Source organism: Molothrus aeneus, chromosome 7 (genome assembly GCF_037042795.1).
Source record: "Molothrus aeneus isolate 106 chromosome 7, BPBGC_Maene_1.0, whole genome shotgun sequence".
Taxonomy (NCBI): Eukaryota; Metazoa; Chordata; class Aves; order Passeriformes; family Icteridae; genus Molothrus; species Molothrus aeneus.
The window spans coordinates 18,497,868-18,510,620 of record NC_089652.1 but is presented as its reverse complement, the minus strand read 5'-3'; the positions used below and the strand labels follow the sequence as shown (position 1 = coordinate 18,510,620).

General features: G+C 35.4%; 1 protein-coding gene across 3 annotated transcripts in view; it reads right to left on the bottom strand.

The window, feature by feature from the left end:
• The window catches only part of LOC136559072 (neurabin-2-like), a 40,579-nt gene that overhangs the window by 8,854 nt on the left and 18,972 nt on the right, over positions 1-12,753 (bottom strand). For all 3 annotated transcript variants that reach the window (XR_010783960.1, XM_066553971.1, XM_066553972.1), the window contains 8 exons: positions 11,906-12,135; positions 10,157-10,253; positions 9,888-10,077; positions 8,940-9,091; positions 7,971-8,304; positions 5,577-5,661; positions 4,934-5,005; positions 4,246-4,441 (listed from right to left, as the gene is read on the bottom strand). Coding sequence is in view for 2 of the 3 variants with exons in the window: in XM_066553971.1 (XP_066410068.1) it covers positions 4,246-4,441; positions 4,934-5,005; positions 5,577-5,661; positions 7,971-8,304; positions 8,940-9,091; positions 9,888-10,077; positions 10,157-10,253; positions 11,906-12,135 (1,356 nt within the window). In the remaining variant the exon portion in view is untranslated. The remainder of the gene's footprint in view (positions 1-4,245; positions 4,442-4,933; positions 5,006-5,576; positions 5,662-7,970; positions 8,305-8,939; positions 9,092-9,887; positions 10,078-10,156; positions 10,254-11,905; positions 12,136-12,753) is intronic.

Genomic DNA, 12,753 nt, shown 5'->3' with positions numbered 1-12,753 from the left:
AATGTTTTATTAACTCACTTCTTGGAAAAGCAGGTCATTAGGTGACATTCTAGTAATTCTGATTTTTGGTTAAAAAAAATAGTATGACTCAGTTACCATTAGAACACATATGAAATGTACTAACTGTATCAAGCATCTGACTTGTATTTTGTTAAACTTCTGAATTCAGAAATGCAGTAACAAACTTAAAGCAATATCCCCAATAAGAGCAACTTGTGCAGCGAATCGGTCATAACCTGAAATGGTGTTAGAATACACAAGGAAGTGCATCAGTTACTTTTTCAGCAGGCATACCACACTGTGGGAGAACCAATTTAAAATGCATTTGTTGGACTTGTTCATGATGAACTTTCATTAAACTGAAACCTCCACAAAGACTATGAATGTGTTTCAGAAGGTAGCGTTCTGTTGATTCCCTCCATTTCCAACTCAGATTGTGACCTTGAGAATATTTTGCGTTACTGAGTGAAAAATAATTCTGCCAAAACCATACATTTTTAGAAAGGCAAAAGTAGGAGGCATGTCTCAGCACTACTCTTTGCTGCCTACAAACAGTAAGTAGTTATTTACCAGTATTTTCTCTAATGTTCTCTATGTCTCTAATCAACCAATTACACTTTGTAAGGATGCCATACCACATCCCTATGTGCATAAATAACCTCAGATCCTAAATAAGGCTGATCTTAAGGATATTTTTCTTCAGTTAGTTATGCTTGTAAAAGTGAACTATATTTTTGTAGTTACCTTCATTTATCACTTCTGTATTTGTGTTCTGATTTCAATTTCACCTGAACTCTGTTTTCCAGATTATTCTATTTTTGTTTTGTAAGTGCACTCCCTTATACTCTAAATTATTGATACATATTTTCAGCCTGTAAAAACCACAGCAAAGCTCAAGAAAAAAGCCATCACCACCACAACACAACAAACATAAACCCCCACAACTTGAGTTTTCCTGCTATCTCTGTGTAGTACTTTTCTTGACTGAAAAATGGTGTTCTATTTACCATGTAGATTATTTTATTAATTACATTAAATTTTAGGTCTTCTTCAGTCTTTCAGATGTAAAAATTATTACCAGAAACAACTGAATACTTTTTCCATCAACTTATTCTCAAATTAACTTCAACCCAAACTGAAAATCTATTTAAGAGCTTTTCTTTTAGCTGCCCTCAGTTCACTCTTCCTACTTTTACAGAGAAAATCAAGAACAACTCAGACAAACAAAACTAAAAGATACAATAATAAAAACATAGCCAAAAGTAAAGCATCTGAGCACCAGTTGTAATATTTTCTCTCCCTCTGCTCCTAATCAGTTAATAGCAGTAATTGCCTTTTAAGCATTTAGAGCCAGTTGCAAAGGGTTTTGACTCTTGAATAGCACAGAATCTGGACAGAAGAGGTTTTATAGTTATGCTTCCTATCATTTAAGGTACTAGGATGTAGTTTATACCACACTGTTCTTCCTTGCTCTGAAAATGAAAGACTGCATACACACTTACAGAAGCTAAGTAGTATTCTGGAAAAACAATGGGTATAAACACTATGTGTGTGTATTGTATCAGAGAATTTCACCAAGGGACTAATTTAAGAACTGTCTGCGAGCACACTGGATTTTAGTTCCTGTGTTTTTGTTTTCACAAGGATCAAGAAGCTGACTCACTACTTTGTCACACTGTAAGTTTAAAACTAACTTCAGAACCATTTTAAGAAAGCAAAAACATTTCAAGTATAGTAAGTTTCAGAGGCAAATTTTGCAAAACCAGAAACCAGGTAATAAGGAATGTGATTATATTCCTTGCATCATCAATGCGAAAACACAACTACAAAAATTATACACAATGCAAAAGACTTGGTTTCACAGAGATTTTTTAAATGACCAAGTTCTTATTTTAGGCTTTCTACTTTTACCTCCTGTTTAAGAAATGCTGTCATATGATCACATGGGATACTACAAACATAAAAGGAGTAAATGCTATTGCTATATTTATGATATATTTCTTTATAAATTTTGAGTTAATATCAACAAAAAGGAGTATTCTTTCCTTGAATTCTGGAAAGGTGATTTTGTCCTTTGCTTTTATATTGTTTTAGTAACAAGACTCACTTCTGAGTGGTCAAGCAGTTAGTTTTAATGTCTTTTCACAGCAAAAAAAGCCAAAGCCTTGTAACTGTACATATGTAATTATCAACCCTAAGTTCCGATCTAAAACAATTAGTCATAATTTGAAGCAGCAACCACTGTCACATCACCATGTTCACAAAAGACCCCAAACATTGCAAAGGGAAACCAGCCTGACTTTGGAGAGGAAAAGTATGATTTTATGATTAATGAATGTATGAGAATCTGTTCTTCTACCATTTTACAAAGCAAGAATATAGCTGGAGACTTGCATAATCTTCCAGCTGCTGGTTTGCACCTGGAACTAAGGAAGAGAGCAGCAAACAACAATTACATACTGGAGCATGAGAAGGAAACAAAAACCACCAAACCAGTAGGCAAGAAACCAGCTGGAAGGTTGATGCAGTAATCATCTTGGGAAGTATAGTCCAGTAAGAAAAAAAGAAGAAAAAACTATTACTTCAGAACAATGTGGAAAGGAAGAGAGCACTCAATCTGGTAATATCTGTAACTTTTTGATTGCCAAAGGTAGGTATTTATGGTAGGTATACGAAAACTTTAGGAGCCGCTTAAGCACATTATGGGTGCTTATAGTAGAAATGCAGCAGTGGGACTTTTACTATGCTTACAAAACTTATTCAAATCAGATAGAAAGGAGCAATGAAGAGGGGACCAATGTGTTCCTCTGAATCAATGACAAACCCACTAATTCCTTATCTATACAGGAAACAACTCTTCACAGCTTTGCTACAGCCTATTAGGAGACCAACTACAGCCTATCAAGAGACCAGCCTATTAAGAGACCAGCCATGCATTACTATTTAATCAAAAATTGTATCCAAGAATATGCATATACCTTCCAAATTCTTGGGTTATTTACAGAAACATCTTTTGGCCACTGCAGGCTCCAAGAGAAGCAACTAATGCAGGAGCTGTAAATACACAAGACTGATGCACACTGGGCAGCATTTTGTGAAGTACCGTTCTACTTCAGAGATTAAAAAATTCCTACTCTTATCAAGTTCCTGTGTTATCGTATGGTTCTAAAATCAGACCATTTACTACTATCACAGGGACTGCAGATTTACACTAGTGAAACAGTATTTTAAAAAAGGTATTACAACAGCATTTTAGTGCAATCACCATCTGGAAACATGGAAAGCAAACTTGTTATCTGCAATCTCTGCAAAATATCAGTGACTTCATGGACTAAAACGTGGCAAGTTTCTCTTCCATATATACAACTCCTTTCTTTCTAACAGCACAGAAGAAAACCAATACATGAAAGAGTCTTTTAGCCATCCAAAGTGAAGAAAAAGTGTGAAACTCAAGAATAAACCACCTTACTCAAATAACTGTAATTTTCAATTGGACAAAATCGAAAGGAAACGAGAATACAGTCAGTAAAATTGCTGGGAATAGTGTTAAATTGAAAAAGGTTTTACCAAATACTCAGACAGCACACACATTACACCTTTTAGTTTCTAAAGCTGTTTCTTTCAAATAGTTTAAACTCTATGGTTATAGACTGAACTGTGTAGCCTCACTCTCAAGATCTGGTTAAAAGGCTCTAAATTATTAGATTATTAGCTACTCAGAAGCCTGGAAGAAAGTGTTCTATAGATGTGTTTCTTGGCTTTTAATACTCTATTTGTTAATGAAAAGTAGGATACTATCTTCCCCCATCTGTCTGGTACTCCAATCCTACATTCCAGTACAGTAAGAACTTGTGGCCAACTGTTTGGACAGCTGACATCTATTTATGCACAATTCCTCCATGACTAGCCTGGAAAACAGATTAGAGCTCTAAAACTATGTTTTCCTGAAACTAGCATTACTTTTAGTATTACCAACCCGTGAAAAAACACGCCCTGTGATTCTTCCTTAGATGCTACTTCAGCCTGAATAGCCCTCTACTGATGCTGCAACTGAAGGAGGGAACAGGAACACTCACACGATTCCTGCTTGTGAGAGCTGTAGTATCTCAAACTTCTCCAGCAATGTTTGTAGAGGTGATGTGGTAAAGGACTGAGTCATAAGGCTTCCACACACTAACCACTGATATTTTTACTTCATCAAAATGCAACATTTAAACATTCAAAGCACAAATTAGTCATCTTTACCTTGCTTCTGTTCTTGTCTTGACCATGCTCACAACTATCCTGCCCACTCTGAGTAACCTGCAGACCGCTACTTGAAACCTGAGGCTCTTTGTGGCTGTCTCCAAACCAAGAGAAAGGCATGCAAGTAGGAGCAGGGGAATCTGAATCTGATGCTGATAGATTGTTGCCAGAGTCATCCAAAAGTTCTCGGGAACCTCTGAGATAAGCAGATGAAATTCTGTTTAAATAACAACAGCAAAAACCCCCATCCCATCCCTCAAATACACAACCAGCCCGTTAAAAACAAGAACAAACTCAAACCACACCACTTATTTTTACCAGTTTCACAGCAAACTGATACTTGCAATGAAAACTGATACTTGCCTTTAAATATCCATGGAAAATAATGAGTTATATAACAACACAAATTATTGCAGTATTTCACACAATTAAATAATTTCAAGTAATTGCTAACTTAATTTACTCAACATTCATCTTCCTAAGGAAAATACAGTTTTAAGGTTGTCTCCTCTACTCTCTTCTGTGAGATTAGAAGCTCATCTCTGTATTATTAAATCTTCACAGAATTTTTGCCACTGTTATACAAGAATTTACTTTAAGATCAAACATTATTGACAGTTTTAAACAAGTCCTTAGGCTACAAATTTTAGGAATGCAGCATGTATGTATAAACTAACAAAAGACCTACCTGCTATCCAGAGAACCTCTTAGATTTTCTTTTTCTTGCTTCTTACCCTTGCCCCCGGATTTCCGCAATCCACTGAAGTGAAAAAACCACAAATTTCATAAAGCACTAACATTTACATTTCTTTAAATCAGCAAGTTCGTTTTCACATAGACTTCAACAGTTATGAAAAGCCACATTTATATTATTACACAAAGCATAATTCTGCATGCAATTAAAAAAGTTCTGGCACTCATATTCTATTCAAGAATCATGACAGTACCCTTTCAAAAGCCACAGATAACCAAAATAAATACAGAAAATGCCTAAAGAAGCCTAGCATATACTGGATACAACCAGGAGGAAAACCACAGTTTTACTGCTACATTACTGCTCCTAAGCAATGCATGGCAACTTGAGCAAAGTCACTAACTACATACACTATCAGTGTGTGAAATCAGCTAATTTTTATGTTATGATGCATTTATTGCAGTACCAGTCTAAGTCTTTAACATTAGCTGGCTTCAACAAGCTTTACCCCATGTTCAAAGGTCTTAGGAAGTAGCATTACTGGACTCCTCAACATTGGTTTAATTAGAGAACATAATATTCTCAAAAATAACACAGAACAACACTTATTTCCAAAGGAACACTTGTAAAATCTCACCCAAAATCTGGAAATCTCCTTTTGGACTTCCCTGGTGGAATTCCTTCATTTGTTTCTGCTGTCCTGTCTTCATTTTTCCTTTCTTCTGTTTTCATAGAGAGGTGAAAAATAAAAATGTTGTTGTAAAAATACCTGCAATTTTCAGCTACTAATGATGAAGTTTTTAAGTCAGATACTAGGACCTGGGTGACAGTGTTAAAACTACCGTTCCTGCACACAGATAATAACTGAAAATACTACAGCCATATCAGCCAGTTTAAGTTATTTTCTGTGGCATCTTCCCATCATTCTGTCTGTACCAGCCACTGAAAAATGGCAATGTAACAGTTGCTGATAACTATTCAGAAGTACTCCTTTTGATAAAGAGTAATTCTATACAGTCTACAGAAAGGTAAAAATTACCACAGATTTTTGCTCTAATGAATTACAAACAAAAGTTAGTTTATGACAGGTTTAGAAAAAAGTACCTCTTTCTTTTGCAAAACGTCAACTTCAAAACAACAACCACATAACCGGTATAAGATATAGCATTTAGTATTTCTTTATTACTCTTGCAGTATTGCAGAAACTCCTTTGGTATTATTTTTGGTTCAGTAGCTAGCCCAGGCCAGCTGCTGCAAACATGGGCTATGTACACAAGCAGCCTGCTCCAGAAGCTGTGCCTAACCCACACGATGGTCAGTACCTGGAGAGCAGACAGCCCCTGACAAGCTGAGTTCACTGGAAATGGCATACAAACTGTGGCTGCTCTGAAGAAACAGCTGCGACTTTGAAGCTCCTCCAAGGCTCTTATTTTTAAAACTGGAATAAAACCTCTTAGGACCCAATTTTTTGCCAAAGGAAGCATGTTCAATACCAACTTCTCAATTACTATGCAAAATTAAGTGACAAGAACCACATGACCTCTTCTCATTGGACTGTGGCAGATTACCGCAAGTCCTAAATGCACTTACTTTTAAATTCTCAGGCTACTAGATTTTAAAAAAATAATTGAAATACATTTTGTGTTGCAAATCATGTGTTTCCTAACTTAGCTACCTGTCAAAGAGATGCAGTTCACATTTTGAGAAAGAAAGTAAATTTTAAGCTCTACCTTCAAAACAACTCCTGACATGATATACACAGACTCCTTCAAGGACCATAACAACCAAAAAGCCTGTTTAGTACACAAAACTGAGGTCAACTACCCATCACTCCATCAGCAAATAACAATTATATATTTCAGGAAGGATTATCTCAAAGATACCTGACCAGTCAGGTTAGTCAAGAGCTTTCCCCTTATTTTGCATATCTAATTAGTAGTTTCTGACAAAAATTAGAACTTCAGGTAATTAGTTAAGCACTTTTTCTAAATATATAACATCCAACAAATTATAACTACAGTTAAACTGGCTTTTTTTCCTATCAGCTTGAATACAAAACCAGAAGAATTACTTTTAATACTGACATTTGTTTCCACCTCTTTTTCCCCCCAGAGGCAGTATTTTAAGGAAGGAGGTAATTTCTTAAACATGGCACAGTAGGTTAAAATACAGACTGATACACGAATGGATGAAAAGGTAATAGAAAGGATTAATTCAATAAAATAATAGGCAAACATTTAAACACAGTTAGAAAGCAACAATCTAGCAGAAACAGAATTTAGTGTCATTTTGTTCACAAAGAGCAAGCTTTCATTATCAATCCTCATGTACTGCATTAATTAGCAAATCCATGGCCAATTTACAAAAAAAAACTTTACAATGCTTCTGCCATCACAAAAAAACTAGAGAAAAGAAAGCAAAATCACAGATGTATTAGGTATATACGTCTTAGTAAGTGGTGTTTGTTTTAGACTAGTTTTGTTTGAGTCTTTATAGACGCATACAAAATAAGGACAGTATAAAACAAATCCTGTTTCAAGGTATTGAAAGAATGGTTTTGTCTGAGCTGTAGGGCAAAGACAGAAAATCATCTGTATTTATGCATTTGTACTAGCGGATTACAGAAAATATCAAACATTTAAAAGATTATATTAGATACCTTTTTCAATTATTCATAAGAAAAAAAAACCTATTCCTATCAAATAATGACTAATAGTGACTAGGCTGATTATAATACCTTTAACCTTCTTCTAGTGACAAATATCCTAAGAGGGCACGATGAGTAATGTGGCAATTCCCACAATTCTCAGAATCTGCATCCTGTTTAAATACTGCATAATGTCTGGAAGCACAAAGCCAACAATGAATTTTTCTGGGAATCAGGAAATCCATCAGACTTACCCTTCAATACATTGCCACTTATGAGGCTAGTGTTTTGCAAAAATGTATTAGGACCTTTACTGATTACATCTAAAATTTGTAAAACTTCAATCCTGAAGAATTAAAATAATAATAAACCCTTAAATCTTACCCTTGGCTTCCTTCCCTTTCCCTTTTGCTTCTCTTTGCTTAACATTCTTGAGGTACCCTTGAGGAGAATTTGGAGTCATCCCTTCAGGAGGAGGTGACCGAGTGGTGGTTGTGCTATTTTCGTTGTTTGGTTTGTGTACTGGAGAAGAGTGTGTGGAAGCAGAAGGGCTTGACTCCAGAGGACTTTCTGTGCTTTCTCTTTTCTCAGGTTTTTCACTCTTTTGATCTGTGTCATCCAGGCATGGGAGAGGTAATTTTTCACTTGTTTCTAAGGTCTTAGTTAGGTACATAGAGGAAGATTCTCTGTTGAGAACATGGTCTTCTGAATCTTCATCCTTCAATAAATTTGAAAGTTATTTTTTGATAAACATGACATATACTCATTTATTGTCTGTTCTTTTACCAGGGTGGAAGGATGTGCTAAGCAAATTTCTTCAGTTCAGGAAATTTTCTGAACCTACATACTTGTGGATACCATCTGAATCACATGAATCTGATTTTAGAACGTGTTACCCACCTCTATACACATCTTTCTGCACATCCCAAGAAAACTTTTTCTAGCCAAATCAGAAATGTTCTGGTACGTATTAGCCCTGCCAATTCAATGCAGCCAGTTTTCAGTCTCACTGAATTAGTTCAGTGTCCTCCTTCTACTAAAGGCTCTCTCAAATATTGCCTATCTATACCTCAGTTCTTCAGTTGTTTTCCAGAAAAACGAGAACATTTTACTGGCAAACTTCTTGTGAACTCTGAACTTTTTGTGAACTGTGCAACAAAAACGTGCCAAAGTTCCCATGTATGTCATGAACCCTCAAAGGTTTTTTTCATTTGATGCAGCATAGAACAAGGATGCTTTGGCACAGCCTGAATGAAGCATGAAGAACACTTACAATTGGAAATACAGATAAAACTCAACCCATGGTCAGTATCCAGAGCACACGATCATCAGTGTCAGTAGCAGTGTCAGTACCTGCAGATTTGCAGTATGTTGTGCACCCCCAAGAGATTCTTTCAGCTTTGACCGAGAAGGTGGCTGGCGTTTTACTTTCAAAGCAAGCTGAGCTTTTGCTTTGTGGGCACTGGTGTCTAATCTGGGAGTATCCCCAACAAAAGCATCAAAATCTGCAACAGAAACATACTTTTCAAAAAGCAAACAAAAACCCCAGCAAACTGGTAGACAACCCACTGTCCAGAAAAATATTCAGAATAGAAGTCAGAATTACTCTACCTATTAACCATTACCGTATGAAAATAATTTTCATATTATACTGCACTGTTTGACACATTGCAATAGCAATTTCTATTTAATTTTAAATATATTTTTACCCAACTTCTTCAATTAAAAATAATAAAATCCAACAGAATACAATTCTAATGGATTGAAAACTGAATTCTGTTCTCAAATAGATGAAAATTTGTGCCCCAGATGTGCTTTCCTAACATCATTCTTTAGGACAGAAACTCTTTACAAAGTAAGAATTTACCAAATATTTTTAAAATTTCATTCTCATTCAAAGCTCCATCTGATATTTCATTACATTCTGTGCATAAAATTATGTGACAAAAAAATCATAGCAAGTTTGCTGTAAATTATAGCTTGAAATAAATGGGATTTTAACTGACATGTCTCAGTGTTTTAGTCCCATTAGTAGTTTCACTAACAGAATCTGAATAACTCTTAAAATAGTTGTCTCTCCATCCACCTCCTCTTTCCCACAACACGTAAGAAATACATTACAACTATACTGAAAATGCTGGGGGAACCTAAACTCAAGTAGCCACAAGTCAGCTAAAACATTTACCCAGTCGGAAGGAAACAGCAAACACTTCATTTCTCTTAACAACAAAAAAACCACTATACATATAATGCCTCCTAATTTTCCTTAAGTGTAAATAAAAAATACTACAATCTACTTACCAGAAACCAGCATATCTAAAGAACTTATTCTTTCCTCTATTGATTTGGTTTCTTTTTCATTGTTTTCTTTTATCTTTGATTGTTCGTTAGATTGGTCTGGACTTTGACAGCCATCTTCCAATAAACTGTCACCTTCAAACACATAAGGCATTTTCTCATATGCTATCAATTTATTTTCAAGCTCTGAAATCTGCAAGAATTAAAATTCAGAAGTGAGATACATGTCTCCAAGAATGCAGAAGTTTATTAAAAATATAATACTGCTTTACTTTTTCCTGATAGATTTTTAGTTGTTCTGCATATTTCTGGTCTCTCTCTTCAAGTAGCTTTGAATGATCTTCTTCTTTCTTCATAAATTCTATTTCTCTGGACAGAAAGAAATATATACATGTCTATGAAGTAGTACAGAAATGTAGAAAACTATGTGAAATAGAAATATGCACAATTGCATTTACTAAAAAGCATTCCATTAGTGAATAGTGACAAAAATCACTCTGCAAGGTATAACCGATTCATTAATCTAATAATGTCATAAAATGATGTATTGATTTGTATGCTTCTACTGTCTTCAAAAGAAAATACAGATGACTGTGACTTACTCTGGACAGAAAAAGGATGCGTGGCAACACTTTTTCTGCAAAGTTACAACCATCTCTCATTTTAAAAGCGGCAAGTTGCATATGCATTTAAGCCTGAAATACATGCACAACTCCAATCATTACATCTTACTCTCTTCCACAAAGATACATGCACACACAGTATATTTTCCTTCCAAAAGCTATGGCAAAATTCTTTGTTGGAAATTAAATTGCATTTCAAATTTCTACTTGGTTCATCCTACAGCAATTGCAATGGCTGCGTTTTACAAAAAAGAAACAATGACTACAAGAAGGAAACAAAAATAAAAGCTGTTTTTGCCTGCATCATATGGAATGACATACAAAACCAGAAAATAAGCATAAAACATCTACAACAGATGCAAAAGCTTCAGGGACAATCAAATGAGTAAAATGGGAATTTGCTAAACAGCAAGGGAATGGAAAGCAGCATGTTAGCAGTCATCTTCACGTACTTTTGAACTTCCATGTGGATAAGCTTGGGAGGAGAGGGGAAAGGAGACCTTTAAAAAGCTCACCAAACAGCACAAAAACGTACTGTGAAAAGTAACATTTCTGGATGTGGACTACAGAGCAAAAGATTCTTATAAATTGCCTTTAAAAGTAAGTAGCAAGTGGAGAAATTTGGAACACGCCCACAGCAACTACCAAAAGCAACAACTGTGTTCTGTATTATCAGGACACATCTACAAATATTTTGCAATTACCTCCTCTTTAGCTAAGAGGGAAGATCACAGAACAATTAGACACTACCATGTAACAGTGATGGAGCCCCCACAGATGTATCTAATAAGCAATAGTACTTCTACTAAAAAACCCAAATCCTTTAACAGATAGAAGATACTGTTTTCATGCTGCCATTTTAGTGGGCTAGATACATATCCCCAAACTTTCAATTCCTCTCAAAATTCTTTTTACGCCTCCTATAAGATATAACTAACTCAGACTAAATCACATGTATCTGGCTATTATGAAATATCTTTTGATGCCTACTCTATCTGGAACATTGAAGTCAGCCAAGCTGAGGGTTTTTAACAAAGAGCAAAAGGTATTGCCTAACACCTCATATTAAATTTCAAGTAGTCCTTCCAAAAAAGTATAGATGCATTACCGCTTTTACACTATATTGTTTTTTAAAAGTTGTCATTGAAATATTAAAGAAATTTTCCTTAGCTATAAATCAAAATCAGCAGCAAGATTTTCACAGAGCCTTTCCAGAAGTTGGTGATGTAAGGTATGGAATAATTCAGCATTTGTAGCCCACTTCTTCCCTGCACTCTAATAAATGAAAAGAAAGTGTGTTAAGCAAATCCTATTCCCCTAGGTATTGCTGACAGCTTTCCCCAAGTTGCACAAAACACTCAAGCAATAAATAGAGACCTGGTATTTTGGGGTACTTACTTTTGTTGGTAGTCTTTAAGCAATTTCTTGGCCTTATTGTATTTCTTTTCAAGGGCATCACATTGTTCTTGAGTCTCTTTAAGACGTTCATTTACTGTTTTGCATAAATTTTGTGCCTCTAACCAGTAGGTCTCTAACTTTTTAATTTTCTCTTTGCTTTCATCCAAGTTTTGCTGTAGTTGGGCTCGATTAAATTTCCATTCATTTTTTTCTGCTTCAACAACTTTTAACTGAAAATATTAACACATAATTAATCTAAACTAAAAGATGAAATAAAACCCAGTTGTTGATACATGTTTAAGTAGAGAATAGCAAATAATAATTACATACTTATCAGTAATATGAAAACAGGACACAACTTTTAAACTAATCACATCAACTCTTCCAACCCTTGCTAATCTAACCAAGTTTAGAACTGAAACCCAAGAGTCTTTTACTTCCTCATTGGTATTGCATCTTTCTAGACAGATAAAATGACCAAGACCTGTATTATTAGCTTATATTGTTCAAGATCTCACCAGAACTTAATATCTCTGGAGAGGCCTACTTTGAATACCTTCAAAGGCAACTGCAGATAAAGAATCTTAACCTGTATAAGACAAGCTCCCTGTCCCACTACTTTGTTACCTATAGCTTTTTGAATGAAGATAACACGACCAGCTTATCTTCCCTGGTAACTTTATATGACACTAGTCTTCCAAATCAATGATGGCACGTGCAGGGCTTCCTTTTCTTGAGCTTATGTCCAAAACCACCAAATATCCCCTCAGTGAAGGAAAGGGATGGCACCCCTTCAGCTTGACAGCAGCCACATTACACACAGGAATGTTAACATGTGAAGCTCTCCA